The sequence below is a fragment of the Lampris incognitus genome, chromosome 2 (assembly GCF_029633865.1).
Source record: "Lampris incognitus isolate fLamInc1 chromosome 2, fLamInc1.hap2, whole genome shotgun sequence".
Classification (NCBI taxonomy): domain Eukaryota; kingdom Metazoa; phylum Chordata; class Actinopteri; order Lampriformes; family Lampridae; genus Lampris; species Lampris incognitus.
The window spans coordinates 9447880-9466402 of record NC_079212.1 but is presented as its reverse complement, the minus strand read 5'-3'; the positions used below and the strand labels follow the sequence as shown (position 1 = coordinate 9466402).

The window sequence follows — 18523 nt, the reverse complement described above, 5'->3', positions numbered from 1 at the left end:
CTGTATGTTCTAAAGACAGATGGACACACACAGTCTGTCCTACTAACTTTACTGTATGTTCTAAAGACAGACGGACATACACAGTCTGTCTTACTAACTTTACTGTATGTTCTACGGACAGATGGACACACACAGTCTGTCTTACTAACTTTACTGTATGTTCTAAAGACAGATGGACACACACAGTCTGTCCTACTAACTTTACTGTATGTTCTAAAGACAGACGGACACACACAGTCTGTCTTACTAACTTTACTGTATGTTCTAAAGACAGACGGACACACACAGTCTGTCTTACTAACTTTACTGTATGTTCTAAAGACAGATGGACACACACAGTCTGTCTTACTAACTTTACTGTATGTTCTAAAGACAGACGGACATACACAGTCTGTCTTACTAACTTTACTGTATGTTCTAAAGACAGACGGACACACACAGTCTGTCTTACTAACTTTACTGTATGTTCTAAAGACAGACGGACACACACAGTCTGTCTTACTAACTTTACTGTATGTTCTAAAGACAGATGGACACACAAAGTCTGTCTTACAAACTTTACTGTATGTTCTAAAGACAGATGGACACACACAGTCTGTCTTACAAACTTTACTGTATGTTCTACGGACAGACGGACATACGCAGTCTGTCTTACTAACTTTACTGTATGTTCTACGGACAGATGGACATACGCAGTCTGTCTTACTAACTTTACTATATGTTCTAAAGACAGACGGACATACACAGTCTGTCTTACTAACTTTACTATATGTTCTAAAGACAGACGGACATACACAGTCTGTCTTACTAACTTTACTGTATGTTCTAAAGACAGATGGACACACACAGTCTGTCTTACTAACTTTACTGTATGTTCTAAAGACAGACGGACATACACAGTCTGTCTTACTAACTTTACTGTATGTTCTAAAGACAGACGGACATACACAGTCTGTCTTACTAACTTTACTGTATGTTCTAAAGACAGACGGACACACACAGTCTGTCTTACTAACTTTACTGTATGTTCTAAAGACAGACGGACACACGCAGTCTGTCTTACTAACTTTACTGTATGTTCTACAGACAGACGGACACACGCAGTCTTTCTTACTAATTTTACTGTATGTTCTAAAGACAGATGGACATAGACAGTCTGTCTTACTAACTTTACTGTATGTTCTACGGACAGACGGACACACGCAGTCTGTCTTACTAACTTTACTGTATGTTCTAAAGACAGACGGACACACACAGTCTGTCTTACTAACTTTACTGTATGTTCTACAGACAGACGGACACACGCAGTCTTTCTTACTAATTTTACTGTATGTTCTAAAGACAGATGGACATAGACAGTCTGTCTTACTAACTTTACTGTATGTTCTACGGACAGACGGACACACGCAGTCTGTCTTACTAACTTTACTGTATGTTCTAAAGACAGACGGATATACACAGTCTGTCTTACTAACTTTACTGTATGTTCTACGGACAGACGGACATACGCAGTCTGTCTTACTAATTTTACTGTATGTTCTAAAGACAGATGGACATAGACAGTCTGTCTTACTAACTTTACTGTTTGTTCTACGGACAGACGGACACACGCAGTCTGTCTTACTAACTTTACTGTATGTTCTAAAGACAGACGGACACACGCAGTCTGTCTTACTAACTTTACTGTATGTTCTAAAGACAGACGGATATACACAGTCTGTCTTACTAACTTTACTGTATGTTCTAAAGACAGATGGACACACACAGTCTGTCCTACCAACTTTACTGTATGTTCTACGGACAGACGGACACACACAGTCTGTCCTACCAACTTTACTGTATGTTCTACGGACAGACGGACACACACAGTCTGTCTTACCAACTTTACTGTATGTTCTACGGACAGATGGACATACAGTCTGTCTTACTAACTTTACTATATGTTCTAAAGACAGATGGACACACGCAGTCTGTCCTACTAACTTTACTGTATGTTCTAAAGACAGACGGACATACACAGTCTGTCTTACTAACTTTACTGTATGTTTCAAAGACAGATGGACACACACAGTCTGTCTTACTAACTTTACTGTATGTTTCAAAGACAGATGGACATACAAAGTCTGTCTAACTTTCTTTAATGACAGATTGACAGACACACACCGGGTGTCTCAGTAACATTTATGTATGTTCTACAGACAGATGGACATACGCAGTCTGTCTTACTAACTTTACTGTATGTTCTACAGACAGACGGACACACACAGTCTGTCTTACTAACTTTACTGTATGTTTCAAAGACAGATGGACACACACAGTCTGTCTTACTAACTTTACTGTATGTTTCAAAGACAGATGGACATACAAAGTCTGTCTAACTTTCTTTAATGACAGATTGACAGACACACACCGGGTGTCTCAGTAACATTTATGTATGTTCTACAGACAGATGGACATACGCAGTCTGTCTTACTAACTTTACTGTATGTTCTACAGACAGACGGACATACACAGTCTGTCTTACTAACTTTACTGTATGTTCTACGGACAGATGGACACACACAGTCTGTCTTACTAACTTTACTGTATGTTTCAAAGACAGATGGACATACACAGTCTGTCTAACTTTCTTTAATGACAGATTGACAGACACACACCGGGTGTCTCAGTAACATTTATGTATGTTCTACAGACAGACGGACACACGAAGTCTGTCTTACTAACTTTACTGTATGTTCTACGGACAGATGGACATACGCAGTCTGTCTTACTAACTTTACTGTATGTTCTAAAGACAGACGGACATACACAGTCTGTCTTACTAACTTTACTGTGTTTTAAAGACAGATGGACACACGCAGTCTGTCTTACTAACTTTACTGTATGTTCTAAAGACAGACGGACATACGCAGTCTGTCTTACTAACTTTACTGTATGTTCTACGGACAGATGGACATACGCAGTCTGTCTTACTAACTTTACTGTATGTTCTACGGACAGACGGACATACACAGTCTGTCTTACTAACTTTACTGTATGTTCTACGGACAGATGGACATACGCAGTCTGTCTTACCAACTTTACTCCGTGTCCTACAGAGACGGACACAGTCTGTCTTACTAACTTTACTGCGGGTCCTACAGACACAGACGGACGGGGGGGGAGCCACGCACGCTTTGTCTGCCTAACTTTAATGTGGTCGACATGCTCTTCAACGGGTCCCATGACGCGTAACTTTAGCGATGATCAACATATTAGCGCGTAAACCAGCGTTGTCCCCCCCCCCCCGTAAACTGCATCCTCACTAAAGTCAGTCCTTACTTTAAGTTAACTGGTTTTTATGAAATATCGCCAAGACTAAAGGACGTGTCGCCTGGTGACGGACAGCTCGTCGTCCCAACCAGTTCCCCAATTATCCCAAACTACAGCAGCGCCAACGCATCACGCTTACTGAGCCCCTAACGTTGCGTGACGTGGGGGGGCAGCCTCAAAGACGACAAACGTGCACAATCTACGCACGGCACAACGACTTCGCTCAATCCGAAACCGCCGACATTTAATAACAACTCTGTAACGAAATAAAAAAAATTAAATAGTCGACTTCGTGGGTTACCTTTCAAATTTTCCGCCATGATTTCCGCCCTGCCGCCAAAATAAGAGAGACGGTATTGGAGAAGAGACTTCCGGAGGGCAGGAACCAGCGTCCGAGAGCCGTGATTGGATGAGCGCTGCGAGAAGCCGGAACAACATTTAGGCACTGCGGGTCAGCGAACAAAACCTACACTTTTCGCTGTTTGAATAGGACAAGGTATAAGGTGCGTCGCCTTTACACTTTTACATTAGTAGGTATGCGAAAAACTCTTAAATCGATTACCTGCGTGAGATTATTACTGGCGGTTTAACTGCGACCCCCCACCCCGCCCACCCCCACAAGTCTTAAAACTAACTATTTTGAGACGGTCCCTTACCATCTTATCCGGAAATAACACAAGGTGAAGTGTCGGTACATGGTTTGAAATCTCTATTCAGAGGCGATCTCGAGTGGACGCCAGAGACAATAGAACCGATGGTCTTGTCTACCTACGTTTGAGTACAGCCGTTTGGGTCCACTCAAGTGCGATTTAGTTGTCAGAGCTCTCCGAGTTGGGTTTAAAATCTAACCCCTGTGGCTCACGAGGGACACAGTTGGCTTTTTAATTTGCGACCCCCCCCCCATCATTGTGGCTGTGTAAGGCATACGGCATACAGTTTGACAAGGCTGTGATTTTTTTTGTTTATTTCGAATTTTGGAAGCACAACATCAGCTCCTGTTGGTCTATAATGAACTGTGAAACCAAAATACAGACACTCGTATCCTTATGCGCAGAAACGGGCCGATTTAAACCCATTAAAAGCCTAATTTTTGATGCCATCACAGCATATAAACCCGTGCGTTCTTTTCAGGTTTTCAACCTGGGACCTCTGTCTTCAAATGTGTAGTTCTTAGTGTTTTCCACCAGATGGGGCGTTTCCTCATGTTTGCCGCATGGGGCAAATACCTGCTATTTTCCGCTAGGGGGCGTTGCTGCTGTGTTATGGAGCACTGCAGGCCAACGTAGTCAAGTCGGTTCTATTTGAATAGCCCATTATCACAAATTACAAATGTGCCTCGGTGGATTATACAGCAATACACCATCCTGTCCTTAGACCCTCGCATCGAATAAGGAACAACTCCCTAAAAAAAACAGGGAGGGGGGGGGGGGATAGGAAGAAACCTCAGGGAGAGCAACCGAGAGATCTCTCTCCAAAGACGGACAGACGTGCAGGGGATGTTGTGTTTACACAATTTACAGAATACAACACTGAAACAGGATGATGGATATTATAGACAGACTGCACCCCTCCTATCATTTTAGTTGTGGTATTTTAGCATTACATGAATTAAATTACTGAGTATAACCGCAACTGCAGTTCTGCATCATGACTCAAAACAAATAGATATGAATCTGATTTACAAGAATAGGCCACATGAGGTTAGGCTGAGATACTGCAATTAGAATAAACGCTGATAAAGCATATATATATACACTACCGTTCAAAAGTTTGGGATCACCCAAACAATTTTGTGTTTTCCATGAAAAGTCACACTTATTCACCACCATATGTTGTGAAATGAATAGAAAATAGAGTCAAGACATTGACAAGGTTAGAAATAATGATTTGTATTTGAAATAAGATTTTTTTTACATCAAACTTTGCTTTCGTCAAAGAATCCTCCATTTGCAGCAATTACAGCATTGCAGACCTTTGGCATTCTAGCTGTTAATTTGTTGAGGTAATCTGGAGAAATTGCACCCCACGCTTCCAGAAGCAGCTCCCACAAGTTGGATTGGTTGGATGGGCACTTCTTGCGTACCATACGGTCAAGCTGCTCCCACAACAGCTCAATGGGGTTCCGATCTGGTGACTGCGCTGGCCACTCCATTACCGATAGAATACCAGCTGCCTGCTTCTGCTCTAAATAGTTCTTGCACAATTTGGAGGTGTGTTTAGGGTCATTGTCCTGTTGTAGGATGAAATTGGCTCCAATCAAGCGCTGTCCACTGGGTATGGCATGGCGTTGCAAAATGGAGTGATAGCCTTCCTTATTCAGAATCCCTTTTACCCTGTACAAATCTCCCACCTTACCAGCACCAAAGCAACCCCAGACCATCACATTACCTCCACCATGCTTAACAGATGGCGTCAGGCATTCTTCCAGCATCTTTTCATTTGTTCTGCGTCTCACAAACGTTCTTCTTTGTGATCCAAACACCTCAAACTTGGATTCATCCGTCCACAACACTTTTTTCCAGTCTTCCTCTGTCCAATGTCTGTGTTCTTTTGCCCATCTTAATCTTTTTCTTTTATTGGTCAGTCTCAGATATGGCTTTTTCTTTGCCACTCTGCCCTGAAGCCCAGAGTCCCGCAGCCGCCTCTTCACTGTAGATGTTGACACTGGTGTTTTGCGGGTACTATTTAATGAAGATGCCAGTTGGGGACCTGTGAGGCGTCTGTTTCTCAAACTAGAGACTCTAATGTACTTATCTTCTTGCTCAGTTGTGCAACACGGCCTCCCACTTCTTTTTCTACTCTGGTTAGAGCCTGTTTGTGCTGTCCTCTGAAGGGAGTAGTACACACCGGTGTAGGAAATCTTCAATTTCTTAGCAATTTCTCGCATGGAATAGCCTTCATTTCTAAGAACAAGAATAGACTGTCGAGTTTCAGATGAAAGTTCTCTTTTTCTGGCCATTTTGAGCGTTTAATTGACCCCACAAATGTGATGCTCCAGAAACTCAATCTGCTCAAAGGAAGGTCAGTTTTGTAGCTTCTGTAACGAGCTAAACTGTTTTCAGATGTGTGAACATGATTGCACAAGGGTTTTCTAATCATCAATTAGCCTTCTGAGCCAATGAGCAAACACATTGTACCATTAGAACACTGGAGTGATAGTTGCTTGAAATGGGCCTCTATACACCTATGTAGATATTGCACCAAAAACCAGACATTTGCAGCTAGAATAGTCATTTACCACATTAGCAATGTATAGAGTGTATTTCTTTAAAGTTAAGACTAGTTTAAAGTTATCTTCATTGAAAAGTACAGTGCTTTTCCTTCAAAAATATGGACATTTCAATGTGATCCCAAACTTTTGAACGGTAGTGTATATATATATATGAAATCAAAGTTTTTCTGATTTAGAAACATGTCTGAAATGACAGTGTAGACTGGGATCTCTTGTGCTATTCGTCCATTACAACCAAACGCATCAGTTTAAGCGGTATTCTGTCCTGTGATGAATCACGGCAGAAGTACTCAAACGACGGTGACATCTTTGGATTCGTCATAGCAAACATCCGCTATGACAGTAATCTTCGTCTGATTCAAGCAGTCTTCCCCCGGAGACTTGTGGTCCACGTCTGTGCCGGGCCGGCCCAGGGTTCGAGATTCAGGTTGACGAGGGAAGGGGAAGCAATCAAGGGGGGCGTGTTCAATTTTGCAAAGGCAGTCCTCGCCGTCACTGCTGTAACTTGGGTTGAAGTGGCCCAGCAGGACGCTGCTGCCGGGCCAAGGCTCCTCTGATGACCTGATGGGGTTTTGATGTGGCTCCAGCGTCACAATGTCTTCCGTTTGAACCGCCACCTCCAGCATCCGGGCTGTCTTTGACCTCTCCTCCAATACAAGGCCGTCCTCCACACTCGGCTCCACTTTGCGAAACGTGTGGCGGGCGTACAAACCAATGCAGAACATCTCCACAACAACAGCGTAGTGGTAGATTACTGACGGAGGGAAGAGGAGAGAAAAAGTTACGCAATAAAGTCGTTTGTTCTCTGTTGTTCTGCAGGTGCTTGTTATAATACATAGACTGCAAGTCAGCCATTTGGAGTCAAATGTTTTTTGTTATTTTTTTTGGGGGGGGGGATTTTCCCCTCTTTTTCACCCCAATCGTACCCGGCCAATTACCCCACTCTTCCGAGCTGTCCCGGTCCGGTGAGGGCTGCAGACTACCACATGCCTCCTCCGATACATGTGGAGTCGCCAGCCGCTTCTCTTCACCTGACAGTGAGGAGTTTCACCAGGGGGGACATATCCACTATTCCCCCCAGTTCCCCCTCCCCCCGAACGAATAGGGGTCCCGACCGACCAGAGGAGGCGCTAGTGCAGCGACCAGGACACATACCCACATCTGGCTTCCCACCTGCAGACTAGGCCAGTTGTGTCTGTAGGGACGCCCGAACAAGCTGGAGGTAACACGGGGATTCAAACCGGCAATCCCCATTTTGGTAGGCAATGGAATAGACCACTACGCTACCCAGACGCCTGATCCAAATGTTTTTATCACAATTATCGAAATGTTAACTTGAAAATCTGGATATTTCAGTGAGAAAATGTTTGATATGAATTGAATTCCCTGACTTTAGTCAGACAGAGAAGGACTTTATTACGCCTACATTAGCACTACATTACCATGCCTACATTAGCACTACATTAGCATGCCTGCATTAGCACTGGATGAAAACAGGTTTCAGCTCTTGGGATTGGTTGTTATTGGTGTTGGATCATCCTTGTCAACTAATACCAGTGTAATCACAAACAGTTTAATGACTTCATCTGGACACACTCTTACCTGGATTATTGAGCATGCATGAAGACAAATACCAGTAGAAATTAGCACTTTCAAACACATGAAGTGACTCAAGATTACTATGAGGGAAATTTAGCAGGCTATCCCAACATGAAACTGAGATACGGCAGGGTGGTTTAGATGCTCTTTTGTAGTGCAAACTGGTCTTTAAATGTGTCAAGACTTTTGTTAAGTTATCTCTTATCTGTTATTTACCCTGACTGGACCTGTGATGGCCTGGCGGCCTGTCCAGGGTGTCTCCCCACCTGCCGCCCAATGACTGCTGGGATAGGCTCCAGCATCCCCCACGACCCTGAGAGCAAGATAAGCGGTTTGGATAATGGATGGATGGATGGATTTTACTTACGCTGGGACCTGGTGTGAGCAGAGAACGGTCGGGTGCAGGGAATGACCCCCAGAGCTCCGACGGTCTCCAAAATACCGTTCTGCAGGCCACAAAGCACCAAGACCAAGATGATGCAGATAAATTTGGCCCTCAGTCTATAGCCCTTCAGCGCCTGCCTGGTGGCTTTGTAGAACAGCAGATGGCCATAGAAGGACAGGAAGGTTGACACCCCTATTATTCCATTCACGTACAAATTGGGATTGACCGAATCTACCTGGAGATGGGGGGATAGTAAGAAAAGCACCAGTTGTGTATGTGTTAGGCTCGTTCTAGGATGGTCTCCATGAATCCAAATGAAACAGATGAGTCAGATACTTTCCAGTATCCTTCCTGGTTGACCACTTTTTTTTTTTTGCTTTACCCTTGAATAGTTTCTTTCTAGAAGTGGTTGGCCTCTTACTCACAAGCCACCTGCCTCCTACTCTCCAAAGTTGACACTGTTAAATCGATTTAACAGAGTATAATACTCAGCAATATTAAAGGGAAATTCCGTTTTTTTACAACCTGGGTCTCATTTTCATACTCTTTGCTCTTGTGCATGTTGACTATGTTGCTGGACCACCAGTGCTTTACAGCGGTGTCTTATGGGACAAGCGAACAGGGGTGTGAAACGTGTCCTCTATACAACAAACCCCCCTAGTGTCTCAGTCAGACTGTGTCCTTGACTGTCCATCATCTCTGTTGTGCTGGCCGGCTAGTTTATGGATGGTTACTACTTCCTACAGTAAGTATAGGCTGCTACTTCCTGCAGGCTGAACCAGGAAGTAGATCAGCAATGTCATCCACCATTGATCACACTGGACATTTCAGATAATAACTTTAACTTTCACTTTGGTTTTCACCTCCAAAACTGGGTTAAATTGGACTTGTTGAAACATATCTGACGCTCGTGTTCATTTGAATCTGGTGGGTAAAATGGTATCATATCTGTCAAAGAAAGTTGAATCAGTTCATCTGGACACAGCGTTTATTGACAAGATACGTTTCATCACTCATCTAAGTGACCTCTTCAGTCTCAACTGACTGTAGGTGTCCCCCACCCTTATAAACAATACAGTGCCAAACGACCAAAACTAATGATCAGTTTCATATGCAAATTACCGTGAATATTAACTAGAGTTACAACGGCCGTGTGTACTATTCACATAGGATTGGGGAATGGTTGCAATCACAGCATTGTAAGATGGTGAAAGATGTACTCTTAGCCCCCCCCCCTCGGTTCAGGGATGGTTGTTCCCTCTTCACATAGATGGCCTCTTTGACTCCCCATTCAAACCAGCGTTCCTCCTTATCAAGGATGTGCACATCCTCATCCTTGAAAGAGTGGCCAATGGTCTGTAGATGGTGTAGACTGTGGAGTCCTGGCCTGACGTGTTAGCTCTCCTGTGCTGTGTCATCCTCTTGGCCAGTGTCTGTTTGGTTTCCCCAATGTACAAGTCACATCAATCCTCCTGGCACTTAACAGCGCACACTATATTGCTCTGTTTGTGTCAGGGGACCCGATCCTTGGGGTGGACCAACTTCTGGCGCAGCATGTTTTGGGGTTTGAAAGCAACTGAGACGCAGTGTTTGGAAAACACGTGCCTCAACTTTTCCGACACTCCCGCCACATACGTAATCACCACTGGTTTATGCTTAGACAGCTGTTGTCCTTCTCCTCTCTTCGATCGGCTGGTGCACTGTTTAGGCGTCTTCTGGCTTTGACAAACGCCCAGTTAGGATAACCACACTTAACCAGGGCCTGTTTAATGTGGGATTTCTCCCCTTCCACAGCCGCTGTGTCGGTGGGGACGTTGTCAGCTCGGTGGTACAGCGTCCTGATGACTCCTAGTTTGTGCTCCAGTGGATGATGAGTCAAACCTTAAGTACTGATCAGTATGTGTCAGTTTACAATAAACATCAACAGTCAAATGTCCCCCATCACCAATTGCAATTTCGCAGTCTAAGAAGGTTAACCTGTCATTGTTCACATCCTCCCTGGTGAACTTGACATGGTTGTCTACAGAGTTAATGTGGTTGGTGAAATGTGGTACATCCTGAGGTTTAATTTTAACACAGGTGTCGTCCACAAATCTGAACCAATAGCTAGGGGATGTCCCTGGATAGGACGTCAGAGCCCTCTTTTCCACTTCCTCCATATACAAGTTGGCCACTAAAAGTGAGACCGGGGGACCCATAGCACACCCATGCCTCTGCCTATAGTACTGCCCCCTGTATGTGAAGTACGTGGACTGAAGACACAGCTTCAGGAGCAGACACACTTGGTCAGTGTTAAGGGTGGTCCTATTGCTAAGGGTGGGGTCATTTTGTAATTTCATACAGACTACCTCCACTGCTTCATCAACAGGAACGCACGTGAAGAAGACGTAACATCATAAGAGACCATTGTTTCATCCTCCTCCATAATTATGTCCCTCGCCTTATCCACAAAATCCATAGTGTTCTGAATGTGATGTTCATTACTGCCTACCAACGGGTTAAATATAGATGCTAGAAACTTAAGAGATGTTACAGGTCACTGAGTTCATCATGCAAACAATAGGCTGTAATGGCACATCCTGTTTATGTATCTTAGGTAAACCATGCACACTAGGTGTAGCTCCCCCTGGGTATAATCTATGGTACAACATTCTGTCAGTAGCATTGTCCTCTTCTAACAGCTTCAGACGATCTATCAATTGTTTTTGTTTTTTGTTTTTTTTTGTAACCACTGCCTGGATCCCATCTAAGTGATGAAGCGATTCTCTCAATAAACGTTGTGTCCAGATCAACTGATTCCAACTTTCTTTGATTTTCTTACCTGGATTATTGAGCATGCATAAAGGTATCATAACTGATATGTAAGATGGAAAAAAACTACAAAAACAAAACCCAACATTGTAAAAAAAAAAAAAAAAATAGAATAATCCATTAATATCTGTGCCTGTCCTCAGCTACAGTTCTGCCAACCTGTGGCTTGTTTGCAAATGCAACCTGGTCAGCAAAAACAAATGAAAATACACTCGGATAATACAACTGATTTTCATTCTGAAAAGTCAATAACTGCTAGAAAATAATGACAATAATGACATAATAATGTCATAGGACATAAAATTTAACGGAGACTGAATATCGTACTCACGTCCCCGTAGTCATACTGTTCATCAGTCCAGAGGACCAGGGTGATGAAGAACAGGATGCTTCGAACCAAAGAGAGCTGGAGCACAGCAGCCATCATCCATCCAATACTGGTCCTGTTTCATAAGCGACCAGACAAAACCTTCAGTATTTTAACTGTTTGCTTGGGCAATGTGTCATACCAGTCCCTTATTACCAAATCTACCAGCTGTGACACAACAAGGTTTGTTCTTAAAGATCCAGTCCAGTGAAAATCATGTTTTTAAATCTTGTAGTATTTTTCAAGAGAAGGTCTGTTAATGTAAAGTTATTTTTAATGTTAGCACTGCTATTGTTGTGAAAATGTGACTAAAGCCCCCTTGAGAAACTCTCTTCCTGGTTACCAATTTAATCAAATGGTTGGAGAAAACCAATCAGCTTCTGGTAACAAATGACATCACCTAATTCTCTGATTTGATTGGACAATCAGTGAGTTGCCGTCAGTCTCTCAGTTGATCGGTTTCAGAATAGCTGCTTAGCAACATCATGCTAGTTAGCGAGCAAGCTAGCCATCAGTAAGGAGTCTTGTGAACGAAATCTGTTGAGAGATGGGGGCGCTAACGCAGTTATAACAAATCAAATTATGCTTCTGAAGGTGAAGAAAGGACTCCTAACAATCAATATGACACTATAAAACCTGTTTGTCTAAATTAAAATCACTGGAGGTGATCTTTGACTAACTGCACATGACAGCGGTCAGTCCTGTTTTGTTGTGTTGTGTACCGGTTGATGGCAATCATGGGGAGGCAGCAGCAGAAGCAGCACGGGAAGGGATCTGGAGAAAGTTGCGCCCCTGACAAGACTTCTAACATCCGCTCCTTCCCCCCGAAGAAGTTGGTGATCAACCCCATAAACTTCAGCAGAGTGATGGAGTGATATCTGCAAACCAGAGACAAAAAGGTAAAGCTTTGTTTAACATAGTTTATTTTTTGCCAATGCGTGAAATGACAGAAGGCAAGACAAGCAACAACACAAAATCATCCAATATGCACAAATGTTTAGGGGGAAAAAACCCCCATTGGACTTGTAAGACTACCGCCTCTGTCAAATGTAGCTAAATCACAGGAAAGAAAGCTACATTACATGTGACAATTAAAATAAAACACTAACAAATAAAAAAGTCAACAGAATAAAATAGAAAATAAGTAAAATAACAACAAAATTAAAAGTTGTCATGGAAAAACATTACATTTTATTTAATTTATTATTATTGTTGTTGTTGTTATTTTTATTACAATGCTTTACTTACAATGCTGTGATTAAAACTATTCCCCAGTCCTCTGTCAATATTATACATGGCCATTGTAACTCTAGTTAATGGCCACGGTAATCTGCGTATGAAACCGATCGGTGGTTTGGGTCGTTCTGCCACTGGATAGTTTATATGGGTGGGGACACCTGCAGTCAGGTGAGACTGAAGAGGTCACTCAGATGAGTGACGAAACATATCTGTCAATAAACGTTGTGTCCAGATGAACTGATTCAACTCTCTATGATTACATTTTATTCATCTCATTAACGTATAATTCATAAACAAGAAAAAAATTGAATATTTCTTGAAACAATGGAGAGAAATAACTCTGGACTGTAGTGCTTAGAATATGCCATAATGCCACTCCTCTATATCCAATAGAAAACTGGTCTTGTCCAGTTGTAAACTTATATGAAAAACCTGATTGATTGGCCCCTACAGTGAGGGGGTCCAGGGGCTCTGTTATGCTGTGGGGGGCATTTTCCTGGCATGATTTGGGTCCACTTGTCCCCTTAGACGGAAGGGTCACTGCAAATCAATAAAAAGTTATTCTGAGTGATCACCTTTGTCCTATGATGAGACATCTCTATCCTGATGGAAGTGGTCTCTTGCAGGATGACAATGCCCCCACCCACAGGCCACGAGGGGTCACTGAACTGATGAGGATAAAGATGGTGTAAATCACATGCTATGGCCTTCTCAGTCACCAGATCTCCACCCAATTGAACACCTATGGGAGATTTTGGACTGACGTGTAAGACAGCACTCCCCACCACCATCATCAAAACACCAGATGAGGGAATATCTTTTGGAAGAATGGTGTTCATCCCTCCAGTAGGGTTCAGAGACTTGTAGAATCTATGACAAGGAGCACTGAAGATGTTCTGGAGGCTTGTGGTATCCACACCAACACCTTACTAAGACACTTTATGTAGGGTTTTCCTTTAATTTATCACCCAGCGCTGTCCAACACATCGGTTCAATATCTCCCATAGGTGTTCAGTTGGGTTGAGATCTGGTAACTGTGAAGACCATAGCATGTGATTTACATCATTTTAATTTTTGGCTAACTTTTAATTCATAACGTTTTTATTCTGAGTCTAAAATTTTCCACAAAAAAAGTGAATGCTTTTATTCAAATTCTTTGGTAAGTGACTGTGATATAAATGGGATAATCGTAGGTCCCCCTCGTGCCGCCAAAACAGCTCTGACCTGTCGAGGCATGGACTCCACAAGACCTCTGAAGGTGTCCTCTGGTGTCTGGCACCAAGACGTTAGCAGCAGATCCTTTAAGTCCTGTAGGTTGTGAGGTGGGGCCTGCATGGATCAGACTTGTTTTTTCAGCACATCCCACAGATGCTCGATCAGCTTGAGATCTGGAGGCCAAGGCAACACCTTGAACTCTTTGTCATGTTCCTCAAACTATTCCTGAACTATTTTTGCAGTGCGGCAGGGCGCATTATCCTGCTGAATGAGGCCACTGTCATCAGGGAATACCACTGCCATGAAGGGCTGTACCTGGTCTGCAACCATGTTGAGGTAGGTGGTGCAGGTCAAAGTAACATCCACATGAATGCCAGGACCCAGGGTTTCCCAGCAGAACATTGCCCAGAGCATCACACTGGCCTGCCTTCTTCCCGTAGTGCATCCCGGTGCCATCTCTTCCCCAGGTAAATGATGCACACACACCCGACCATCCACATGATGTACAAGAAAACGTGATTCATCAGACCAGGCCACCTTCTTCCATTGCTCCATGGTCCAGTTCTGATGTTCACGTGCCCATCGTAGGTGCTTTCAGCAGTGGACAGGGGTCATCATGGGCACTCTGATCGGTCTGTGTCTACACAGCCCCATACACAGCAAGCTGTGATGCCCTGTGTGTTCTGACACCTGTCTTATCATAGCCAGCATTCACTTTCCCAGCAATTTGAGCTACAGTAACTCTTCTGTGAGATCAGATCAGATGGGCTAGCCTTCACTCCCCAGGCGCATTAATGAGCCTTGGGTGCCCATGAACCTGTCACCGGTTCACCGGTTGTCCTTCCTTTGACCACTTTTGGTAGGTACTGACCACTGCATACCGGGAACCCCCCACAAGATCTGCTGTTTTGGAGATGCGCTGACCCAATTGTCTAGCCATCTCATTTTGGCCCGTGTCAGAGTCGCTCAGATCCTTACGCTTGCCCATTTTTCCTGCTTCCAGCACATCAACTTCAAGAACTGACTGTTCACTTGCTGCCTAATATATCCCATCCCTTGACAGGTCCCAGTGTAACGAGATAATCAATGTTATCCACTTACCTGTAAGTGGTTCTGATGTTTTGGCTGTTTCAATCAGCCAACTACTCAGTCAGCTACACACACTAACACATACACCAGTCAGGCTGATTGGTGTATGTGTTAGTGTGTGTAGTTGACTGAAACATCTAGTGTTATAGGATGTATATATATATATATATACACTGCTCAAAAAAATAAAGGGAACACATAAGCAATGCAATGTAGCTCCAAGTCAATCACACTTTTGAGATATCAACCTGTCCAGTTAGGAAGCAACACTGATTTGTGAATCAATTTCACCTGTTGGTAAATTGTCTAATTTCCACCTGGTGGAAATTAGACAATTTGCAAGACAACCCCTATAAAAGGAATGGATTTGCAGGTGGTGGCCACAGACCATTTGCCTGTCCTCATCTTTTCTGGCCGATCTTTGGTTAGTTTTTCATTTTGCTAGTGCCCTCACCACCAGAGGTGGCATGAGGCGGTATCTGCAACCTACAGAAGTTGCTCAGGTAGGGCAGCTCATCCAGGATGGCACATCAATGCGTGCTGTGGCAAGAAGATTTGATGTGTCTCCCAGCACAGTGTCCAGAGCATGGAGGAGGTACCAGGGGACAGGCCAGTATACCAGGAGACGTGGAGGGGGCCGCAGGAGGACAACAACCCCGCAGCAGGACCGCCATCTGGTCCTTTCTGCAAGGAGGAACAGGAGGAGCACTGCCGGAGCCCTACAAAACGACCTTCAACAGGCCACTAATGTGCAGGTTTCTGCTCAAACAGTGAGAAACAGAATGCATGAGGATGGTATGAGGGCCCGACGTCCACAATTGGGGCCTGTGCTCACAGCCCAACACCGTGTAGCCCGATTGACCTTTGCCAGAGAACATCTTGGTTGGCAGATTCGCCATTGGCGCCCTGTGCTCTTCACAGATGAGAGCAGGTTCACACTGAACACATGTGACAGACGTGAGAGAGTCTGGAGACGCTGTGGAGAACGTTCTGCTGCCTGCAACATCCTCCAGCATGACCGGTTTGGCGGTGGGTCAGTGATGGTCTGGGGAGGCATATCCTTGGAGGGCCGCACAGACCTCTACGTGCTAGCCAGAGGTACCATGACTGCCATTAGGTACCGGGATGAGATCCTCAGACCCATTGTCAGACCATATGCTGGTGCAGTGGGCCCTGGGCTCCCGCTCATGCATGACAATGCTCGTCCTCATGTGGCCAGAGTGTGTCAGCAGTTCCTGTATGTCGAGGGCATTGATGCTATGGACTGGCCTGCACGTTCCCCAGACCTGAATCCAATCGAGCACCTCTGGGACATCATGTCTCGTACCATCCGCCAACGCGATGTCGCACCACAGACTGTCCAGGAGTTGACCGATGCCCTGATCCAGGTCTGGGAGGAGATCCCTCAGGAGACCATCCGTCGTCTCATCAGGAGCATGCCCAGACGTTGTAGGGAGTGCATACAGGCACGTGGAGGCCACACACACTACTGAGCCTCATTTTGAATCGTCTTGAAGAATTTCCACCGAAGTTGGATCAGCCTATGTTCTCATTTTCCACTTTGATTTTGAGTATGATTCTGAATCCAGACCTTAATGGGCTAATGATTTTGATTTCCATTGATCATTCTTAGGTTATTTTGCTCTAAACACATTCCTCTGTCTAATAAATAAAGATTTTCAGCTGAAATATTTCATTCATTGAGGTCTATATTGTGTTTTTAGGTGTTCCCTTTATTTTTTTGAGCAGTGTATATATATTAGCTTATATATATATATATATGTGTGTGTGTGTGACAAGTTTTTAAAGGGACGTCCGGGTAGCACAGCGGTCTATTCCGTTGCCTACCAACACGGGATCGCCAGGTCGAATCCCCGTGTTACATCCGGCTTGGTCGGGCGGCCCTACAGACACAACTGGCCGTGTCTGCGGGTGGGAAGTCGGATGTGGGTATTTGTCCTGGTCGCTGCACTAGCGCCTCCTCTGGTCGGTCGGGGCACCCCCCCCCCCGATCGGCAGAGAGTGGGTGGAGCAGCGACCGGGAGGGCTCAAAAAGAGTGGGGTAATTGGCCAGATACAATTGGACAGAAAAGGGGGGGAAATTGAAAAAAAGAGAAGTTTTTAAAAGATAAGTGTAAAAGCATAACCTAATTTTGTCTGTACAGGTGTGGAAAAGTGAAATTAAACAACTTGAACTCACAGCGATGCAATGAAATTACACAGCGAGGACGACCGGGGAACATACAAGGCTATGATGGAGGTCAAGGCAAACACCTAAGACACACAAAAAAAATGTCAAGTCAAAGTCATAAGGAACAAATCTGAGCAATCCAAAATATACAGGTACCGAACCGTATCAGGTGCTGTTTGCCAAGAACTTTATCAACATCCACCGTCTATAAATGAGAGGTGGCCAGATGAAAGATGAATTGTGAGGTGTAAAGAAGAGCGGTCGGTACCGGGTACATCCCCAGGATCCACAAATAAAGACGTTTTCGTCTGGAAGAAGAGATGTGACGCAGGAAAAAGCCGACCTCCTCCAGGAACAGGGCCAGTAGAATGAGCCCCAAACCCGCCGGGATGAGGAACAGCCACAGTTCATCTTTAATGGCTGACTCAGACAAAAAACAAACAGTTCTATCAAAACCTTTTTCCCCCCCAAAAGATAGGCAGTCTTTCTCTGAGCGAGTTTAATTTTATGTTGTTCTCTTTTCTTCTTTGTGTGTTGCGTTTTTACATCAACCCACAAAGACCTGTTGCTTAACAAAGCTCCCCATGCTACTGGTGTATCAGTGATTATGAAGGAACATTACACAACACACAACACCCCCCCCCCCGTTAGAGCCCATCGAGGATAACTGGTCATTGAGCAATGAAGCAGCTTACCTCTGAAGAACTCGGATGACAGGGGGATCTCGGGGCCTATCAAGCTGCAGTTTGTCCCCCTCCCCATCCTTCAGGCTCGCCAGAGCACCCACACATATATACACACACAGCACAAATAACACTCTCGGCTGACTTTAAAACAGAAAACAAGCGGATCAGTGCAGAGAAATTCACTATGCTGTGAGCTTTAACAGGTCCTGGTGAACGTAGTCATCCTCCACGTTCACTGGATCCGGATGACGGGCCATGATTCTGGACCGTGTCTTCTCCTGTCAGTTCCTTGTTGACCCAGCTCCTCCTAGTCCCACCAATTTATATCTACCAAAGCGATTAATGATTGACTACATACATGTAAGTGGACGGCTGGGATCTAAGTCCATTCTGCAGA

The 18523-nt window shown here is 44.3% G+C and overlaps 2 protein-coding genes across 2 annotated transcripts in view; both read right to left on the bottom strand.

Annotated features, from left to right (window-relative positions):
- Positions 1–3656, bottom strand: part of LOC130107862 (histone-lysine N-methyltransferase SUV39H1-like) — a 33901-nt gene extending 30245 nt beyond the window's left edge. Inside the window, exon 1 of the mRNA XM_056274640.1 lies at positions 3614–3656. Coding sequence (XP_056130615.1) covers positions 3614–3632 — 19 coding nt within the window. The 5' untranslated portion in view covers positions 3633–3656. The remainder of the gene's footprint in view (positions 1–3613) is intronic.
- Positions 3657–6459: 2803 nt separating this feature from the next.
- Positions 6460–18202, bottom strand: si:dkey-16n15.6 (organic solute transporter subunit alpha). The gene is made up of 7 exons (XM_056275169.1): positions 18136–18202; positions 17709–17860; positions 17450–17523; positions 12429–12584; positions 11671–11782; positions 8511–8763; positions 6460–7298 (listed from the first exon to the last, which is right to left on the bottom strand). Exons 1-7 carry the CDS (start codon positions 18200–18202, stop codon positions 6835–6837), a joined length of 1278 nt encoding a protein of 425 aa, XP_056131144.1. The 3' UTR covers positions 6460–6834.
- Between the last annotated feature and the right edge of the window lie 321 nt (positions 18203–18523).

What these genes read in the sequence shown, in the direction of transcription:
- si:dkey-16n15.6 (XM_056275169.1), bottom strand. Translation starts at nt 18,202, where the DNA reads ATGGGGAGGGGGACAAACTGCAGCTTGATAGGCCCCGAGATCCCCCTG. An exon ending in AACAGTATGACTACGGGGAC is followed by an intron (nt 8,764 to 11,670) that starts GTGAGTACGATA and finishes CCCCATCTCCAG; the next exon opens with GTAGATTCGGTCAATCCCAA. An exon ending in TGCTCACACCAGGTCCCAGC is followed by an intron (nt 7,299 to 8,510) that starts GTAAGTAAAATC and finishes TCCCTCCGTCAG; the next exon opens with TAATCTACCACTACGCTGTT.